The 21,524-nt window shown below is 37.6% G+C and overlaps 1 protein-coding gene across 1 annotated transcript; it reads left to right on the top strand.

The window, feature by feature from the left end:
• Positions 1-969: 969 nt before the first annotated feature.
• LOC117288893 (b(0,+)-type amino acid transporter 1-like) lies at positions 970-19,905 on the top strand. Its single transcript, XM_033769762.1, has 12 exons — positions 970-1,503; positions 10,336-10,483; positions 11,190-11,444; positions 12,254-12,379; positions 12,917-13,022; positions 13,279-13,323; positions 14,434-14,557; positions 15,381-15,484; positions 15,796-15,892; positions 16,469-16,618; positions 17,443-17,611; positions 18,688-19,905. The coding sequence occupies exons 1-12, from the start codon at positions 1,369-1,371 to the stop codon at positions 18,771-18,773; spliced, it is 1,545 nt and encodes a 514-aa protein (XP_033625653.1). The 5' UTR covers positions 970-1,368; the 3' UTR covers positions 18,774-19,905.
• Positions 19,906-21,524: the final 1,619 nt, after the last annotated feature.

Raw genomic sequence — 21,524 nt, forward strand, 5'->3', positions numbered from 1 at the left:
AGAAGTAAACCTGTCGTTTTATTGTTGTACACCATGCTATATTTATTAGAAGTAAACCTGTCGTTTTATTGTTGTACACCATGCTATATTTATTAGAAGTAAACCTGTCGTTTTATTGTTGTACACCATGCTATATTTATTAGAAGTAAACCTGTCGTTTTATTGTTGTACACCATGCTATATTTATTAGAAGTAAACCTGTCGTTTTATTGTTGTACACCATGCTATATTTATTAGAAGTAAACCTGTCGTTTTATTGTTGTACACCATGCTATATTTATTAGAAGTAAACCTGTCGTTTTATTGTTGTACACCATGCTATATTTATTAGAAGTAAACCTGTCGTTTTATTGTTGTACACCATGCTATATTTATTAGAAGTAAACCTGTCGTTTTATTGTTGTACACCATGCTATATTTATTAGAAGTAAACCTGTCGTTTTATTGTTGTACACCATGCTATATTTATTAGAAGTAAACCTGTCGTTTTATTGTTGTACACCATGCTATATTTATTAGAAGTAAACCTGTCGTTTTATTGTTGTACACCATGCTTTATTTATTAGAAGTAAACCTGTCGTTTTATTGTTGTACACCATGCTATATTTATTAGAAGTAAACCTGTCGTTTTATTGTTGTACACCATGCTATATTTATTAGAAGTAAACCTGTCGTTTTATTGTTGTACACCATGCTTTATTTATTAGAAGTAATGTCGTTTATTTGTTGTACACGAACCACTAGTTCTGCACTCTAAAGCATGTTTTATGCATTCCTTGATTGACCTTAAAAACGGAACGAGATATTCAACATTTCTGCATATTGAGAGTTATACAAAAGACAAACCCGTCCCAGTTCTGTCCACGGAGCTCCCAACTTTATTTCAACAGTCCAGGTCAATCGTACTGAGCCTATTGTTGACTGCACGCCTCAGTGCTTCACCGAAGCCTGTTTGCTGCTGGACCGCACTCGATCAGTCACCATTCGCTGAAAGGTGACCCGTCATCATATACATACCCTTTCAAAACAAAATTCAGAATAAAATTTGAATTGCAGAATATTGTTTGCCTGGTACAATGCCCTCGCAATAACTTTCATTGTTTGCTATGCTCTCATACCGCTACCTGGTGCACCGATCTGATCTCAGGTATGGATATACAGTTTTTATACCCGGGACACGGGATCCATTGTTCGCTGTGTACGCACACTAAGTAGAAGTTACTGTGTGTTTCAAGGATAAACGGTACCAACAGGTTGTACGGCAGACGAACACAGTAGTGTAGTGTGCGGTCGCCTTTCGATCTGGCCAGTGTATCAAAACACAGTTGCTTCACATACGATCATCTTGGAGGAAACTGATTCTCAGCGATGTCTGAAGTACGGGAGAGAGACGGGTCGAAGAAATACTCCCCATCCACCAATGGAGGGACGGGGAAAAAAGGCCTTCAGGACGGGGACACTGACTCGCAGGATGGGTCTAAGGGATTGAAGCTCAAAAGACAGGTGACTATTATATACATCTATTTTAATTTCAACCGTTGTATTTTACTGAGTATTTATTTAGGTCAGCTTTTGAACCACGTACAAGTGTGTTTATGTGTATGTTATGCTTCTTTTATTTCTTTGTTTATATTTGGCTGTTGCTCCACTTACACGGTTTAGTAATCAATACAAAAGGAACTTTGTGCATCACACCTCTTTTCTCATGAATAGACACAGGAACAGGGGCGCCGTATAGGCCCGTCTCATTTTGTACTGGGCTAACAAGTTTCTGGCCTGACGTTTCGACCTAAGCAGAATCTTTCTCGATTGCCAAGTTCTGCTCGGGTTGAAAAGTCAGTCCAATGCCTAGTTCTTCCTTTATATCATATGTCCTTTTGGTTGGTAAGAAGTTTGCAACAGCCAGTTCTCTTTTGAAGTTTTGTATTTTTCCATGGATGCATATTTTGGTGTTTGCTAAAGCCGCATCTCTGAAGCTGGCAATACGAAATGGAACTAAACTTTGCTTTACTTTGGAAGTCTCTTGTTTTGCACATTGCTCGCTGCTTTTACTTATCCCTCCAAAATGCCCACTTGGTCATATTCTGCAGAGACACATTTTTTGCTAACCCTAGGGCAAATAATAGATCCAAGAATGGAAAAGTTTCCGTATGGCGCCACCACTTTTTCATTCGAAATAAAATAATATAGTATCTAATTTACCTGATTGATATATCCCGTTTTGTAAAAATGAGTGAAAAGGTGGTGGCGCCATACGGAAAGTTATCCCCAAGAATTTTCAAGGTGTCCTTCTGTTGTTCAGTCAGGTAATATCTGCGCATTTCCCATTAATATACAATCATTCAACAAAAAGAGCAGCAACATTTTTCACAAACCAACTATAGTTTAATTTTTTTTTAAGACAATCCCTACAAAAACTATTTACCATAAACGGACAAAAAAAGGTAAAATACAGACAAAATAAAATAAAATAAAAAGACACTGAAATCTGTGGAATTTTCGAGGATAAACCAAAAAGCTATAAAAGCGTATTTCCATTGTCGTCCTTTGACTGACGATAGACCCGTCTTTTCGATATGCCCATTACCACAATGGGCGTATGGGGGGGGGGGGGACTCATTGGATTAATGGGTGCAAAAGGGTTGATTTTCTTGAAATGTTTACACATTGTAAAAACTCAAGTACCCATATCTGAAATCGGTTATGAGGTTTTTTTGCTTAGTATGTCCATTTCCCCCTTAATTGCTGAGCACAATTTTTGCATGCAGTTTTCCCTTTGCACCAGACCGTATGCCTGTAATGTAACTCCGTGCAAAATATGAAAAACAATGACGGAGGCCGACGACATTAGCTAGCTCAGTTAGCGCCAGTAGTATGCTATATTCTGAGGTCTCATGCAAGTTCACATCCCGCTCGGGTAAATTTGTCCTTTACTCCAAATCAAAGATATATTGTTCAACTTTTCCCAATGTTGCGCAGTGCCCTTTAAGCATTCTGATTTGGAGAAGGTAAACGTGATTACAATTTGTCCTCTCTGTTGACGTGACCAATATTTGTCACTCAGTTCAATACGGTCTTTTGAACCCAGTGACCCTTTGCATTATCTAAACTACGTAATTACCCACGTAACTAAACAAACCCCGTCGAGAATGGTCACATGGTCCTTCATGTCAACGTCTTGAGTGGGAGACTATACTAATCGTAATCAAGGGCAAACCATTTTTTAAATTTTAAATCCGGGTCATAGGTCACGGTGGAGTACGGCGGCACATCTAGGAACTTAGCCCCATTCACTAGAATTGACCTCGGCAAAAGATTTCACGAGAAGTCGTCCACAAACATTCTTTGTTGTCATTGAATTACATAATTAATATTTCTTTATGCTGAACTACCTCTGCGTTTAGATTGATTTTACCTCGCTGCACAAGTCTGAGGTGAAATAGTTTAAGGGCAAGGATTCAATGTACTTGTTATGCTCATGTATTAATAGAGTTAAACACCACTCTTTACATTTCGAGTGGTCCCTCAAATGGCTCTTTAAAGGAGTGGCGGTAATTTCACTTGTTTAGAGGGGTTTTAAAAAAATCACTTAAAAAGATGCCATTTTCAATCTAAAAGAGTGGAAGACCACTCGAAAAAGAGTTGGCCTTCTTATGGCTCTTCAAAGAGTGCGTTTTCACTTGAATTTAGAGAGTTCCTAAAGACCCACAGTGTTTACGACAAGATTCAAAATGTGTGTCTTAAAAAAATGACAAAGAGGACAAAACTAGGCAAAGTATAGTGTAGCCTATATAATGTATACATGGAGTGTTTTCGGCAGGAAATGTATTACTTCTGTTCTGAGAGCAAATTTTATTACGAGGTTCATTCAACCAAATCCTGTGGTCTTAAAGAATGATTTCCGTCTGAACCACTGTCGGATTCAAAAAAAGGTCATTGCTGTTCTATAGCAATTGCAGTAACCGTAAGAAGTAATGGGTTTTGGGTATTGTGCTTTTTGTAACACAAAACACAATATCCACAGATTTACATTAAATTTACACTGTGTTTTGTGTCCTACAAAAAGTACGAAGAGCCGTTGAAAAGGTGCACGATTCATGCAAGTAGTTTTACTGGCAAGACATGAACTGTTGTTGAGACTGTGCAAGTTTCGCTCCTACAAACAATACAAAATACCGCTGCTGTTATAGAATAGGCCTACGCAATGGTTTTCTATGAACATGAATATTCTTTTAAAATCTACTTTTACTAATATATACCAAAAGCTACTCAATTAACACAAATAACTTGTTATATTTACCGTTGAAACAAACCATACTTGGGACGACTATGCATAAAAAAAGCAGAACAATTATCTCATTGTCCAATTAAACATAGGCCTATATTACAAACCGGAAAAGGAGTTGAAGTTACAGGGTTTTCTTTATTAATTGTTTAATTTATTTTACGTTCACTATGCGATTATGTCCAAATTGTATATCCCCTGCGTAAACCAAGTTTTGATCGAATATACGAAATCGCGTACCACGTACATCTCAAATAATTATTTGGTTAAACGTGTTGGTATTCAATGGAGATCAACTGTAACTTCGCACATACAGTCGAATGTTTTTCACTGACAATTCATTACATATAACGTACGATTATCACAGGTGGGTGGGTCCCACTGAACTGAATGCTCTCTTCCAATAAACAATGCACTATTATTATTCATTTTACTCTCTGAGATACCACATGAATTCAATCATATACCTTTAAAACGTATAGACACGAAAGAAAGAACACTATCCCAAAACCGCAGACCTTTGGAACGGAACCATGGGTTACACCCGACATACTCAATTCAATGAAGTATTATTTTTCCCGCGTCGTCTTGAGCAAACACCAGACATACAAAAGGCCACATCGTAGCAAATCAACAATTTTGTTAAAGGCGTGCACGTTTGGTACATCGTTTGGTCAAAGACCAGTAGTCTCACTTTGGTGTATCAATCCCAACATCTACATAAGATAACAAACCTGTAAAAAATTTGGCTCAATATTGGTCATCGGAGTATGCATATTGAAGCTTCAGGCCTGAAGTCTTTTAAGTTTTATTACTCGATCGCGTGAGAAGTTACCCCTTTCTCAAAAACTGCGATATTTCAGAGAGAGAAAAAAACACCCTTGCTGTACGAATTTGTGCGCTTTCAGACAAGAATAAAAGACGTCTAGCTAGAAGAAGTTGTTACACATTACCCCTTTCTCAAAAACTACGTTACTTCAGAGGGAGTCGTTTCCCACAATGTTTTATACTATAAACAATCCAATGATCGTTCCCAAGTCAGTTTTGAAGTTAATATTTGTTTTGAGTAATTACCAAACGTGTACATTCCCTTTAATACTAGGCATGATCTAACACTTGAGAACTAAATGAACCATTATGCACATGAACATTGTCATTGAATAGTCGATTCTTGAATAGACTATTACTGATTATCGTTTCAGAGCCATATCGCTGTAACTACGAGAATTGTTTTAAAAGCTTTAAAGGATTTGGGTACTTTTTGTAACACAAAACACAAGGTATACAGATTTACATTAAACTAACTTAATTTAAAATTAAATACCATAGCTGGGTATTAATACGTTTTTACATGCTAAAACTGAAACTAAAACAGTTTTCGTGACATTGTTTTACCCATTTCTCAAAAACTAGAACACCCCAGCAAGTAATACTTTAAGGAAAGCTTTCTACTATCTTTATCTTCAAACCGTTTAATGTTAATCTGTGGACATTGTGTTTTGTGTTACAAAAAGTATACCCAAACCCTTTAAGTACTTTACCTTTTGAAACCACAATATTGGGATCCACCCATATATACGTCTTAAATACGTGCATGTTGGGCACGGCGTGTCTTAAATGCGGACCAAGGCTATGAGACGTATCCAAAGGCCTTCAAAACATGGTTTCGAAAAAGGGCCCCTGGAACATTGGTCTGAGTCTGCACCAAGACAGCCCACAATAGTTGTCATTTAAAAAGGCATTGTGAAACGAAATTCAAACAACCGTAATAATTCGTAGTTTGGTCATGCCCCCAGTGTAACCTTACTGTACTTTATGTAGACTTGTGGACAAGTCGTTAAAATGTCTGTCTCGGTGATATCGTTCCGACTCTCCCCGCGATTCCCGCGGTATTCTTCTACTACTGCTGTCACGACTACGGGTAGAAGTTTGCGCGAGAACAGCGATCTCGCCATAGCACCGCCACAACTCGACTATCTCACCGCGTGTGACCATTAACGACTTGTCTAGGTCTATTTATACTTTATGGGACACATGGATCGGGCGATTTGGGTTATAACTTGGAAAGATGTTTTAAAGGTATAAGCTTATTGTTTGATTTCTGCTATATCCCTTCTTCTTATTTCCGAACTGCGCAAGTGTTGTAAACTCTGTCTAGAATAATACTATGTGTACTCTTTACTATTATTATGGCGTGCTTTATTGATGACTAGTTATAAAAAATGTGGTAAACGAAACGAAACGGATAAACAGCCCACCACTTTAGTGCACGGGAGTATAGTCAAGGTGATGACGCCACCTGAACCACCCGACTCAATACTATCATTGAACACATTTATATAACCGCCATGTCAAGGAACAAATAAAAATGTCAGGAACAAATAAAAATGCTTTGTTCACTCAAAACACCCAGTCAGTTTATTACTTGACACTTGACTCCTATCCAATTTATTAAGTACAAAGGCTATCTGTTGGATAGAAAATGGTTGGCTTCGAGTCTTTTCGAGTCGCAGACAGACTTTTTGCAATATCAAAAAGTGGGTCAGGTTGGTGTGTAGTGGGGCTTCTTGCTTCACGCTCCACCTCTAGGACCCCTGTTCGAGTCCCATCGGGGGCACTATAAGGTTTTTGTCCTCTATTGACTGCGTGGGTTTTCCCTTGATTAGTTCTCTTGAGTTTCCTCCCATATCTAAAACTAAAAACTGGAATTTCTTTAACATCTTCTCTTCTTAAATAATGTTTGAAGGTTTGCATGGTGTGGAGAATAAGAATAACAATAAATATAATGTTAATTAATATAGGTTTTCTCGGTCAATTTCGGCAAATGAGCAGCCAGTTTAACCACCAAGCTATTCTGTTTCGCGCGAAATCGAATGCTACTGAAAAGGGTCATTCGATTTCGTTTTATGATCAGCCAAATGTAATGTTGCGTCATTCGAATTAACAAAACAATCATTCAATTTAACAATTCATCAAAGCAGCATTCAAATTCGCAACGCTTCTTGAGGCGTGTGTGCCACGAAAAAGAATGACGATACGCTAAATTGAACAGAGTGCTTAAGGAATTTGAATCGACTTAAATAGAAATTGAATGGCCGAATTCTGAATTTGAAACGCAGTAACAACTGGAGAGGCAAAACGAACGCATGAAAATGAAATTGCCTGCTCATTTTCTGAATTTGACCAAGAAAACCTATAGTAAACTTGCGGGTACAACCATGAGTAAAATCTCTTTTGAAGGAGTGGTGGCTCTGAAAAGAGCAGAGTATACTCTGCGAAACGTCGAGACCAAACCGGCTCTTTTCAGAGCCACCACTCCTTCAAAGGAGTTTTTACACATGGTTGTACCCGCAAGTTTACTATTAATATTTATATATAGTTATTCTTATCTTCTCTTCTCGTCTCGTCTGGCTCTGATTTATGAGCACTTAATAATTACCCAGATCCAGAGATCCTTGGGTCAAAGTTTGTGCGGGCTCTTAAGGTAGCCCTGCCCTAAATGTAGCCCCAAGCTTTCAAATAGCCCAAGCTTTCAAATAGCCCAAGCTTTCAAATAGCCCAATCTTTCAAATAGCCCAAGCTTTCAAATAGCCCAAGCTTTCAAATAGCCCAAGCTTTCAAATAGCCCAAGCTTTCAAATAGCCCAAGCTTTTAAATAGCCCAAGCTTTCAAATAGCCCAAGCTTTCAAATAGCCCAAGCTTTCAAATAGCCCAAGCTTTCAAATAGCCCAAGCTTTCAAATAGCCCAAGCTTTCAAATAGCCCAAGCTTTCAAATAGCCCAAGCTTTTAAGATTAGCAGGTGGCAATCTTTTGAAATGCCGACTCTAATTTTCCTTTAATTTCAATATTGTTTTGAAGAAACATTACATAATTGGTAAGACAAACAAATCGCGAAGTCACAAATTTACATAATGGTGATGATGATATAGTAGAAAACATCCCATGAAATATTTCTGTCCGAAATGTCATATTTGATAATAAATAAATAAAAAATAATTTCCCGTTTTGAGTTTATCGCTCAGTGTTCATCGTTTTTTCCCCCACTAGTTTCTCGTGACCCAGATGGTCGATGGATGTCAAACTTATAGACAGGCTTGTCAGTTTTAATATGTATATGGTGGATTTACATTAAGTGCTTACACTGCCAGCAACAAAAAACAACTATGTATTAAATGTTCCTTTAGAAAGAGTGATTTTTTTCCTCTGAGAAAACAAAGGCTGATACAAGCTATTCGTTCTGTATTTAGTAGTCATTAGCCAAAACCTCCAGGATCAGCGTGCTCGCTATACCCACCCACATTTTTCGTCTTTGAAATTATGGTAATCAGTATAATTATTACTTTATGACTACGAATTTGCATCTAATTAGGCTTAAGTACTTTTCCGTTAGATGAATAGATTAGTGAGTTTTATATGTCGAATTATTATTGTTATTACTTTTTTTTTTTTTTTTTTTTTTTTTTTTTGGGGGGGGGGGGGGTAAGCACGGTAAACACCGAATCTGGACACGTTTTGCGGGTGAAATAAACTCAAACTATAGCCTATTTTATACACGCATACAAACTTACTTGGTACCTGTGTTCCCATCACTGGATCCACTATTGTAAGGTCATGATCCCGCAAAAGGCATAGTCGCAAACGTGGATTGGAGACCTGATGATATTTAAAACATTGTGAGAAACGGCTCACTCTGAGGTAATTTCTTACTTAAATATTTGAATCTAAAAAAAAACCAGTTTCCAGGTGTCTGAAAGCACACAAATTTGTGCACAAATAGCGTTTTGTCTTTTGTTATTTTCTTTCACTTCGATTACCAATTTCGCCCAAATTTTCCCTTAAAAAAAAAAAAAACACTTGACACTATTGGTGTAATTAACTAAACAAAGTTAAAACGAATTTTTTAAAACACAACCTCAAAAGTATTTTAAAAAAAAATTGACCAGGCAGACACTAAAACTATTGTGGTTCGGAACAGAAAAACAAAAGTTCACAGATTTACAAATAACTTACAGGGTTTACAGAAGGTAGTGGTGAAATACTTCTTTTGAAATATTATTCCATGAAATGCTTTACTTTTTGAGAAAACAGTAAAACAATATCAATTCTCGTTAACGAGAATTACGGATTTATTTTAAACACATGTCATGACACGGCGAAACGCGCGGATACAAGGGTGGGTTTCCCCGTTATTTTCTCCCGACTCCGATGACCGATTAAGCCCAAATTTTCACAGGTTTGTTATTTGATATAGAAGTTGTGATACACGAAGTGTGGGCCTTGGACAATACTGTTTACCGAAAGGGTCCAATGGCTTTAACGACAATGGACACTATTGGTATTTGTCAAAAACCAGTCTTCCGCACAAAATAACAAACCTGTGAAAATTTGGGCCAATAATAATGAAAGAAAAAAACACCCTTGTCACACGAAGTTGTGTGCTTTTAGATGCTTGATTTCGAGACCTCAAATTCTAATTATGAGTTCTCGAAAAATACGTTACTTCAGAGGGAGCCGTTTCTCACAATGTTTAATACTACCAACAGCTCCCCATTAGTCGCTGCCAAGTGAGGTTTTATGCTAATAATTATTTTGAGTAATTACTGATAGTGTCCACTGCCTTTAAGCATATATGTTGGGAAACAACAAATTTATATCCATCATCCATTATGCTAATTAAAAAACCCAGTTATTATCAGGATAACGTTTGGAGTTACAATTTTGACAGGACTATACATTCAAAGGGACAAATAAGAAACTACTATTACAGCTGCTGCAGCTTCGGCTGGATCGCCGCGACACCATGCGTTGTTGTTTTAAGAAAGTACTTACATGAGCAACAGTTGGGCTACCTTTAGTGGCCGCACTCACGTCTGATCCAGAATGCAGAAATACAGACTGTCATAACACAAACAATGTTATTTCCAACAAATTGTTTTCTTCTTCACAGAGTATGTGTTCGGTATCACAATTCATGATTGGCAAACCTTGGATGGAACTAACGGTCATACTGTCACTAATAACTTGCGCGTTATTCTGTTTTGATTACCAGGTTGGATTGATCAGTGGTATAGCTATGATCGTTGGAACAATGATAGGATCTGGAATCTTCGTATCTCCAAAGGGAGTCCTGAGACAGACCGAGAGCGTTGGGATGAGTCTGATAGTCTGGATGCTGTGCGGAGTACTTTCCATCATTGGTACATACTTTAAAGGGTTAGGGTGAGGGTTAAATAAAGATAAGGGTTGGAAAACTACGGGCAGACTTCGTCACTGATTGTGAAATGCTCTTTTAGATACGGGCTTCAAAAAGCTACGATGATCTTACAAACAAAATTTTTTGTAAAAATTTTGGAAGGTAGCCAGTCAGGCTCACAGTGGAAGATACCCATGCACACGTACTTATGGACTGTGAAGGGGGTAACCATGTTTCAGCCCCCGGAGTATGTGGCAACATGTCCCTGGTCAACGGCGATTTAGGTGGATAGCCGATAGTGTAGCCCACACCTTGAAGTGGACGCCTGGGTATGGTAAAAATGTTTACAACTTTGTTAACAGACATTACATGGATTGTGTCAAGATGGTTGAGGGTTTAGATTAGGCTGGGGGATAGAAAGGTAGTTTGGGTTAGGGGTAAGTGGTTAGGATTGTAGTTGAAAACTATATGGCTAAGCTTGGGAAGGAAAATGGTTTGTGACGTGTTATGGAGTGGCATTAATTATTTCGGCCACCATAATAGTCTTACTGTGTGACGATGTCATGGCATGTAAACAAGTATTTGTAGATCAATGCTATTACGGGAGTCCAGCCATCTTGAGAACAAGAACAAGGTATAGAGTGAGCCCTCATAGTGTTCAGTTCACACGATTTCTCAGTGATTTTTGTTTAACCTCACTCTATATACAGGTGCATTATGCTACGCTGAGCTCGGCACAGTCATCCCGAAATCAGGAGGGGAGTATGCTTACCTCTTGGACACCCTAGGACCCATCCCTGCCTTTCTCTTCTCCTGGATCTCAACCATAGTTCTTAAACCGTCCAGTGTCTCAGCCATCACTTTAACCTTCGGAGCGTACGCCTCACAAGCTCTCTTCAATACCGACGGAGGAGACTGCGACCCGCCCACTATTACACCGAAGCTGTTCGCAGCCGTTGCAATCGGTGAGTAAAGGTCGATACCGCTGTTTTGTTCCTGTTAATAGACTTGGGTACTTTTTGTAACACGAAACACAATATCCACAGATTTACATTAAACTTACACAGTTTGAAGATAATGACAGTAGAAAGCTTCCCTGAAAATATTAGATGCTGAAGTGCTACAGATTTTGAGAAATGAGTAAAACTACAGCACCTCACTGCAAGTAATATTTTCAGGGAAGCTTTCTAATATCATTATCTTCAAACTGTGTAAGTTTAATGTAAATCTGTGGACATTGTGTTTTTTGTCCCCCAAAAAGTACATAGACCCTTTAACCTAAAGGGCACTTTTTTAATTTATTAACTAGCGCCCCTTGTGGCGGATAAGAATGGTCGTCAACTGCCGCCATATGAACTACCAAGCAAATGATGTTTCAACAGGACGTTTACCTGGGATAGATACCCTATAATGAGTAAAAACCTGGAATCAGGATAAGCCTATCGGTTTCTTTCCCTGCTTTTCACCTCCACTGTGGATCCCTGGTTCGAAACCCACCTCAGACCAGACCCTTGCAAGTGGATTGCGTTGTTTTTAGTTCCTATACTGATTGATGGGTTTAGCCCATTTGTGGTTTCCCCCTCTTTTAAAGCTGAACGTTTTCTTTCACAGTCTCCATTCTTATTAGCGGTGCGTGCACTATTGGATGTATACCAAAATTCCTAAGGATGAGTTGCTGTGAAACCTGATTTTCTAAAAGACAATTTATTGAATCATTGGAATTGTTTAATGTTTCCTTCCTTTCTTGCCCTATTCGTTCCGATGCGAAACACAGTACTGATTCTGTTCATCAACTGCGCCAGCGTCAAATGGGCGACATCAGTGCAGGTTGTCTTCACTGCAGCTAAACTGACAGCTCTAGTCATTATTATCATTGTCGGAGTTATCAAGCTCTTTCAAGGTAGGTGAATTATAGTCTGGTCCCCTGTCTTTATCCGCAAGGATAGACACATGTGTTGGCTTTATATACACATGTACATCAGATTTAATTGCGAATCTCTAGGATAAAAGACTTGTGAAATGAATGGGAGGTCAAAGGTGGTTGTATAGATGTGGGCTTACAGGCAGATTTCTGGCGTAGAATCTTCACGAGCCTCGAGATGTGACGTCATATGTTCAGGCTAGGTGACCTATGGTAAAGAAAATGCTTTAGTTATAGCTTGGTGGCAGACTTCCTTTGATTGTCTACAAACACTGGACATATTTACATTCCCCAGGATAGGGGATCCAGTCCATTGCAGGTTACTCCCAAACTCTCTCGCCGGTACAGCATTTGTTCTCCCGGAGAGAGGTGGAGTGAGGCAATATTGTGATAAAGTACCTAAGACAAGTTAGTGTCCAAAGTCCAGTGCATAAACAAATGCCACAAATATTACCAGTACATAAAAAACGGGACAATTAATGCCGTTTAGTAACTAACTGCTTTTATTTTTAACAGGTGAAGTTGCTAACCTTACCCCGCCGGAATCTTTCGCAACTTCTTCGCTTCAGCCCTTCGCATATGGCGTTGCGTTCTACCAAGGGCTGTGGGCTTACGACGGATGGTAAATGTTACTTCTCAAAATCAATAAAAAATACGATAATTTAATTGTCAAATATGAACCGCATCTTAACTGTATGACGGTCAATACTGAGGAGTCCTTTTATTTTTAGTATTTTGAAAAAAATTGTATGTAACGTCATCTTTAAAACCAATTTTTCCCATTTATCAAATATGCCTTCTAACAACAATTCTGCTGGACAAACTTTGTTGGTTGTGAAACAATAATCAATGTATTCGTTATTGCTTTCCTTGTATAGGAACCAGCTAAACTACATGACGGAGGAATTGGTCAACCCCTACAGGTAAATATCAGTCCCGAGATAAATTATTTCGGCCAATGTAGAACTCTTCCTCTGTACTGTATTATAATGAATGAAGTTTACTACTATACTGAATTGGCATTATCCGAATAAACGGTCGTAGCTAGATCAATCCATAAGTCGACCATTGTTTACCGTTTATTGATGTCATGATGTGTTGTACCTCAATATTGACATTTACAATTTTTTGAAATGCTTTTCTTGAGGTTGTGTATAAAATATTCCTTTTAACTTTGTTACGCTTGTTGCTATCATTTTGAATTTCGGTATGTATTTTCTTGTTTTTTTTAGTTTGTCTTACTGAAGGCACATTCGGTTAGTTTTTAAATGGAGAATTTGCAGTTTAGGGAACATTATTACTGAAGCACATTGAATGCCAATAGCAACACCCTCAGTGTCCGCATCCGTGTAGCTACAACTGTCGATTCTGACACCTGCCGGTTGTGAAACCAGGGTTTGGACCCAGGCTTTGGGTTCCGTCCACTTGGGCCCTGTAAGGAAAACGCACATTTTCCAAATAACCAAAAGGAGCCTGTAAGCCCAAGCCCAAGTTCAAGTGTGGTTTCGAAAAGGGTTTTAGATTTCCATGACTGTTCGCCACACTCGGGGCTGTTCGCAACTACCCTCTGCCGCCCTCTGAGAGATATAGAATGCCATGTCTCGGGTGTGACTTGCACGCGCTTGGAGTCAGTTCAAAGCCAGAACGGTTCTATTTCAAAATCGCCCCTCGTAGAGTGTCGTGGCCGGCAGGTTAGAAGCATCGAACTCAAGTTCTGGTGCCAAGTCACCATAGTGTGGGTTTGAATCCCGGTAGTGACACTTTTGTCCTTGAGCAAGATATAGAAAGGTTTGCGGTAACACCATGTAATGACTATCTCTAATGAGTTGGGGTGGCTCTGAAAAGAACCATTGGAACTTATGAGTTGGGGTGGTATTTCCCAGGGGTAGTATTTCCAAAACATAACTTAATGAATAGTTTTCTCCTCGAAATTGTCAGTAAAATTTGTCTTCAAATTCACCACACCGGGCTAAACTGAAACCGATATTAGATGAGGCAACTTATAAAGGCTACCTTTTTTAATTTTCGTGCAGGAATCTTCCACTAGCCATCATTATCGGTATCCCTCTGGTGACAGTACTGTACCTAATGGTGAACATATCTTACTTCACTGTCATGACACCAGCGGAATTACTAAGTTCTAATGCAGTCGCCGTGGTAAGGCATCAATTAATATCTGAATCTAGGAAAACTATTTTAGAAATGTTTCATTGTATTTAGGCTACTCATGCACTTTTGTTTCCTCCATGATTTCAACTACTTGGCCAAAAACCTTGTCTAGATTTTGAATATGTATTGTTCAACAGCAACTGTGTTTCCGTTTGTGAGTCCACTGAAACGTTTCGTATGTCTTATTGTCTTTGACATGACTATGACTTGATCACAATAAAATCAAAATACCCGTTGTGTTTGTACACACAGATACGTGGCAGGAGATTATGTGTCCCCCTAATATGGCAGACTGTGTAAAATCTTCTTAATATTAAGTTGCGAATTTTTGACGGACATATTCTTCTGCCATACCGGTATGCTGGTAGTCGCTGCATGCACCCATATTATTAACGCCACTTTGAGGAGAATATTGAGACCATAATATTTGTCTTAGGCCAACTTTTTGTTTGGTTAATACGAAACAAGTTAGACTCATCCTAAAGTGAGTTCTGGAACTTACTCGGTTCTGTAAATTTTTGGTTATTACGAAACAAGTTAGACTCATCCTAAAGTGAGTTTTGGAACTTACTCAGTTCTGAAAATGTTTGGTTAGTACGAAAGAAGTTAAACACATCCTGAAGTGAGTTCTGGAACTTACTCAGTTCTGAAAATGTTTGGTTAATACGAAACAAGTTAGACACATCTTAAAGTGAGTTCTGGAACCTTCTCAGTTCTGAAAATGTCCAGATCAGAAAAAAAATCCGAAAAAATAGTCTGTTCTTGAAGTGGTCGACGGGTTCTAATCGAATCCATTTTGTGTTTTTATTAGACTTTTGCCAGTCGAACCCTCGGCCCCATGGCTTGGATCATTCCATTCTTTGTCTGTTGCTCTACCTTCGGTGCTGCTAATGGATCAGTCTTCGCTTCCGGAAGGTAGGCGACTATATTTAGTCTTCACCACACAAACTCTCTCCGACCTGCTACCCCCAAATGGATATGATGTGCTACTGTGCAGTACATTTATCAAAGCAAACTGTTTCGTAGGAGGAGTCTAGCACATTTCAACTCATGCTAATTATTCGTTGCAAATGTTTGACGTCAAAATTTGTGTCGCATTCGTATCCGCAGGAATTATGAACTAGACTTGATTCTATTGCTTGAATTTGTTTTTTTGAAAAAAATTCAAACTGACTAAACATGATCATAAGTGAGATGTTTAACACAATGTGTTTACCCAAATTCAGGTTGGCGTTCGTCACTGCCCGCGAGGGCCACACCGTGGATGTTCTGTCCATGGTCCACGTCAAGAGATACACACCAGTCCCAGCGCTCATATTTCAGGTAAAAACCAAAACAAAAATCAAAATCGTTGCTTTTTTAACCCTAAATTGAGACGAACGAAAAAGTGAATAAAACTTCAAACAACACTAGTTTGAAATCTACTATTCACTGCAAAAACTGGGGCGTTTAAATTGGCACTGTGGGTGATGTCACAAATAGGTACCGAAGAGAGAATCAAACGTTCAAAAATCAAAGGGTGTTAAATTAACAAAATGGAAAATTACGAAAACGTGTATCATTGTGTATTTTATTGTCTATTTGTGATGTAGACCTTTTGGGGTGTTTTTATAAACTTTTTAAGAATTATGAAGATATGTAAAACAAATTTCGTGTGTTTTCATATGATGAACAAATAAAATAACTTGAAATGAGTGTTATTTATAAGTCTCCTGAAGACGAGCAGAGTATACTGTTTGAAACGTCAAGACCACACCGGCTCTTTTTAGAGCCAACACCCTCCAAAAGAGATCTCATACATGGTTGTACCCGCAAGTTTACTATTTAGTATTTATAGTTACTTTGATAAAGAAAGCCCTATTTTGATAGCAATACTTTATTTTGTTATTTTTTTTACAGGCTGTCATTGCACTTATCATGATCATTCCCGGAGACTTTGACACTCTGGTCAATTACTTCAGCTTTACCGCTTGGCTGTTTTATGGAGCTACCGTTGGGGCGCTCCTCATCCTGCGCTATAAACGTCCAGACGTACACCGCCCTATCAAGGTAAGTTTTACTTTCAAATTGCATTTGTAAAGGCAGTAGACACTCAAATAATGTTTAGCATAAGACCTTATTTGATTACGAGTAATGTGGTGAGGTTGGTAGTATACAAATAATGAATGTTTATGAGTGCAATGGAGCGAATATGTTCATGAGTTGAAAGATGGTACACAAATATTGAGTGGCTCAGAGTGGAACGGGAGGGATATTATCGCAAGGTAAAATTTTTACTGTTTCATTTCACGAGGCGAAGTATAACATGAAAAATCACACAAATTCCTGGTTCGGAACAATCATATAGCGTTGCTTGGCGGCAACAATGCACAAATTTAATAGAAATCGGATCCGACCTTATGCACAGGTGCTCCTTTGTTTTAGCAGCGGCGCTGTACTGCTCAAAATTATTGGGAACAAGGATGATCCTAACTGTTGAATGGGAAATGCTATTCCCCACGGGCGAATAGGTCTTTTTGATCGCCGGTGCGGATGTGAGTAATAGTGAATGTCACGTGAAGTAAGTTCCACCAATCATATGACAAGGATCTGTATGTCAGTTATATAAAAACCATCTTTCAACGAATGCACATTATTTGCACCATTGCACGAACTGTAAATATCCATTCGGTGTATCTCGTTATAGTAGTAATAGTAATAGTATAGTCATAAAAATAGTATTAGTAGCAGTAATTATATACTACCGTCATCTCAATTATCAAACTGATTGCTTCAAATCTTCTTGTTGACTCTCAGTTGTACTGACTCTGTCTGTGTCATATTGTCTCTTTTGAAGTAATTTTAAACCTTTCGCATATAACCCCTTTATTTAGGTACCTATCTTCATCCCTATTATTGTCTTGATCGCTTCGGTGTATCTCGTCATCGCCCCCATCATTGATGAACCAGCTCTTGAGTATCTCTTCGCTCTCCTCTTCATTTTGGCTGGACTCGTTTTCTACGTTCCGTTCGTCCACTACAAGTTGGAACTGCCATTTATGAGTAAGTATTTTGATGACAGTAAATTTTTGGGACATTCACCATGTTTGTATAGTGAATACTTATACCCTGTATACATCGATACATCGATACTGGACATTCTCATAATGTTTGTACAGCTAATATCGATGATGGTTTTTAGATATTGGATGTTGGACATAAGGCTTGTACAGTGAATGTATTCGTTGTACATGTACATCGATATTGGATTTGGACATTCACATGTTAGTACAGCGAATATCGATGTTGCTTTTCAGATAATGGATATTTGACAATCACATAGTTTTGTACAGTTAATGTCTACCTTGTACATCAATATTGAATATTGGGCAATCCTACAGGTTTGTCCAGTGATTGTACACATTGTATTTCATATGGCCACATAAAAAAAAGAATCGTTGATCGTTTTGTTTTTGTTTTTTTTGCGGATGGGGAGGAGGAGGTAGGTGTTTTAAATATTTTTTTTATAAGTTTTGTTGACATGCCAAAATAATATGAAATCAAGAATAAAGAAATCATCGCAATCACTATAAAACAGAGGGTTTGTGTGTTTTTGATGTTTTCAATAGTTTTGTAAAACAAATTTAACTCCTAGATGACATTTTCTGTAAACTTTTTTAAACAACTAAGCACAGTGTAGCCCAAGTAAATATTTGTAGAATTGTTCTTGCTTTGCCAACATGAATAAAAACCCTTCTTTAAAGATCTTATCAAACCTGTACATTTTGAAAAAAATATCAGCTGAAAAATCTGGGCATTAATAGTATAAAGAGATATCCAGACAGGGGAAAACAAAAATTGGGTCGGGGGGTTTTGAACGGTCGGGCGGGGACGATCAACATTTTTTTTTAATGTGGCCTATTGTATTTTGGACACTCAACAAAAACGTTTATACAGTGAATGTCTAACCTGTTCACATCGAAATCGGATATTGCTGATTAGGTTTGTGTTCTGAGAAACAGACCTGATTTTTGACTATAAGTGTACAAACGATTTTGTACTAACATTGGAAAAAAGAAGAACAGATATCACTTTTTGGTCGAATTTAATGCCTGATCTTTCTGTTCCCCACCATGCAGAGCACATCACAGTATTCTTTCAACTGTTATTGGAGGTTGCACCATCATCACATGATTACAAGACTGAAGAAATTGAAGCTGCTTAAATCACCATAAGTTGGGCCCAACTTCATAAAGTTCTTTAGCAGAAAAATAATGCTTAGCAAATTTGCTTAGCAAAAACATGAGTGGGGCACCAGTAACATACAACAAAGTAAACTTTGTGCAATTTTTGCTGGAAACCTGTGCTTATACAGGTTTAATTAATTTGAGCCCAGTCCTTTATAACACGTTGACAAGCTTGTCCTCCGTTCTTCGATGTCCTAAAAGGAACATGAAAACCAACTCTTTTACAAACCAACTATGCAAATCAAGCCACATTTTGCGAAGCTGTTTATACGGACAAAAATTATGCAAAGCTAAATTGATATAGGGAACCATTCAAAAACATTCAATGTTGCATGGTGTTTTGGCTGATAACCTTCTTGGCTGAGCAAATTTCTTTGTGCTTTTCTGTATTGATGAACAGCTTCATGACATGCTTGGTGTTTTGTGTTTTGTAACAGCTATAAATCGTTTATTTTATACAAAGAAAATTAAAAGAGGTTTTGATAACATTATTTGTTGTTTTATCATTGTTATAACAAACAAACTTTGTTTACAGTCAAATACTACGTTTGAGATGGCTCTACATGTAAAAAGATGACAATTGTGTTGGTTTCTATGCCAATAGCATGCACTTCTCGAAACATAGTTATTAGGCATTGACATTGTAATGTGTTATTAAATGTTTACTTTTTCAGAGGGAGCCGTTTCTCACAATGTTTTAAACTATCAACCTCTCCCCATTACACATCACCAAGTAAGGTTTTATGGTAACAATAATTCAGAACAGTCAATGAACAGTTAGGTCACTTTGATATGTGTTGATGAGGAATTAAACACTGTTTTTAGTTTTATTCGAAATTTTCTAGGTTTGGTTGCGAGAGTCGCATTCATACACAAGATAAAATGTTGATATTTTGTGGTGCGTCAGCATTTCTTCAATTTCCCGAATGTTTGACATTTATTAATTGCTTACCGTTGTACTGTATAGGGAATTTCAGTTAGAACTGATGGAGTGGGGTGGTGGTAAAGGGGCAACAGTTTATAGGGAGAGATACAGTAATGGGAGACTTTCTGGGACGATAGAGGGCAGCAGACTTACCGGGTAAATCCATTGTTCTCAGAATTATGCGCATGTTCAGAACTACGTAAACAATGGAAATTTACCCGGTATGTCTGCTGCCGCCTAGCGTTGGAAAGTCTCCTATTTTCAGGAACCACTTACCCGTAGTGGCAGGAGATGCAGTTTCCCGGAGATTTTGTCCCTATACGTTGAACTGTGTACAAACATCTTCTGATAGCGCCCTCTTACGAACAATCCTCATGTTACTTTCCACGGGGGACATAATCTCAGATGACTGTTTTTCTTACGACACCAGGGCAAATGTCATAGCTCTGCTTAACGGAAAGCAAATTTTCGTGCTTACCGTAGCAGGAAAAAAATTACTAAGCTGGACTGACGAACATAGTGTTTGTCTTCGTTTGAATTCTAACTTTGTGTCCAATGTCCATATTTGGGCATGGACCTTTTGTGATGTGATGCGTGCCTGAATTATTTTGCCTTTTCTGCTTTCTCTGTTGCCCCTTAAATTGTTGTTGATTTTTAATATGGTTGGCTGTGGTTGTGGGTTGCGTGGGATGGGTGTCTCCGTCCGCCACATTATTGTTACGACTTGATGGTTGAACTGGATGAATTTTTTTTTTTTTTTTTCTTTTTTTTATATAAATATATATATATATATATTAGGAATGTAGATTATAAATATTGCTACCCACGCACACACATATTTGTAATTTTTAATTTGTTAAATACCACACGTCGCGTGTCATCCATTATTTACTGCCGCGACGCGCTAAATTTATATTTCGAGTCCAATATGGATTATTATTGGACGATTTCTCCTCGTGATTATTTTCTGCGCCGATGCACTCTAATGTTTCTTTTTTTTTATAAAAAGACAACTAAATATCCCTTACAGGGCTCAACATTTTAAAGTTTTGGTTTCTTTTTCTAAATGAAACAGCAATAATATGAACACTTTTTTAGATAGAGGTTGAAATTGACGAACTAATACTTTTGTTTACAAATGAAATTTAGTAGTTCATCTTATGAGGCTTTATAATAATGTGAATATCTTAATGTAAGTTTGCAGTGTCGTTAACATTCAGTAATAACATTTATTCTAAAAAATGTAGTAACATTTTATAAACTTTTAAATCAATATATTTTGGTTATTTTCGGAACATTGTATAACTACTGTAAGGTATTATGTTTGATGAATATTTTTTACTCGTACGTAAACTATTATGGAGGTTTATATTTTGAAAGAGAGTTTTTAATGTTAACCATGTTTTTTTTAAAAACATTACTTCATTAAAAAAATATATCAAAAGTATTGTATTATATTTATTGACCAAACCAACAGCGGACGAGCCGCCAATTACAGGAAAGGATACAAAAAAAACCAATAAGAAATATTCATATAGCCTATATAAAAACAATCTGATATGTACAAAGTTAACAATTAAAATAGAATCATCTTAGGAAAGAAAATTAAAGCATACATTGAAGATTAAGTAAAATAAAATAGGGAACAGAAACAGACCACCATGAACGATTGTGAAAATATATTTAAAATAAATTTTAAAAGCAAAAGCCTACATTAAATTATAAACAGAATAAACGATAAAAAGACAAGGGAAAAAAAAAGTAGCCATTATGGTGGGTACTTGGTCTGATGCTTTATGGCTAT

This window comes from Asterias rubens, chromosome 4 (assembly GCF_902459465.1).
Source record: "Asterias rubens chromosome 4, eAstRub1.3, whole genome shotgun sequence".
NCBI lineage: Eukaryota > Metazoa > Echinodermata > Asteroidea > Forcipulatida > Asteriidae > Asterias > Asterias rubens.

Coding starts and splice junctions, on each gene's coding strand:
- LOC117288893 (XM_033769762.1), top strand. CDS start 1,369: ATGTCTGAAGTACGGGAGAGAGACGGGTCGAAGAAATACTCCCCATCC. Junction 1,504..10,335: donor GATTGAAGCTCAAAAGACAG/GTGACTATTATA, acceptor TTTGATTACCAG/GTTGGATTGATCAGTGGTAT. Junction 10,484..11,189: donor CGGAGTACTTTCCATCATTG/GTACATACTTTA, acceptor CTCTATATACAG/GTGCATTATGCTACGCTGAG.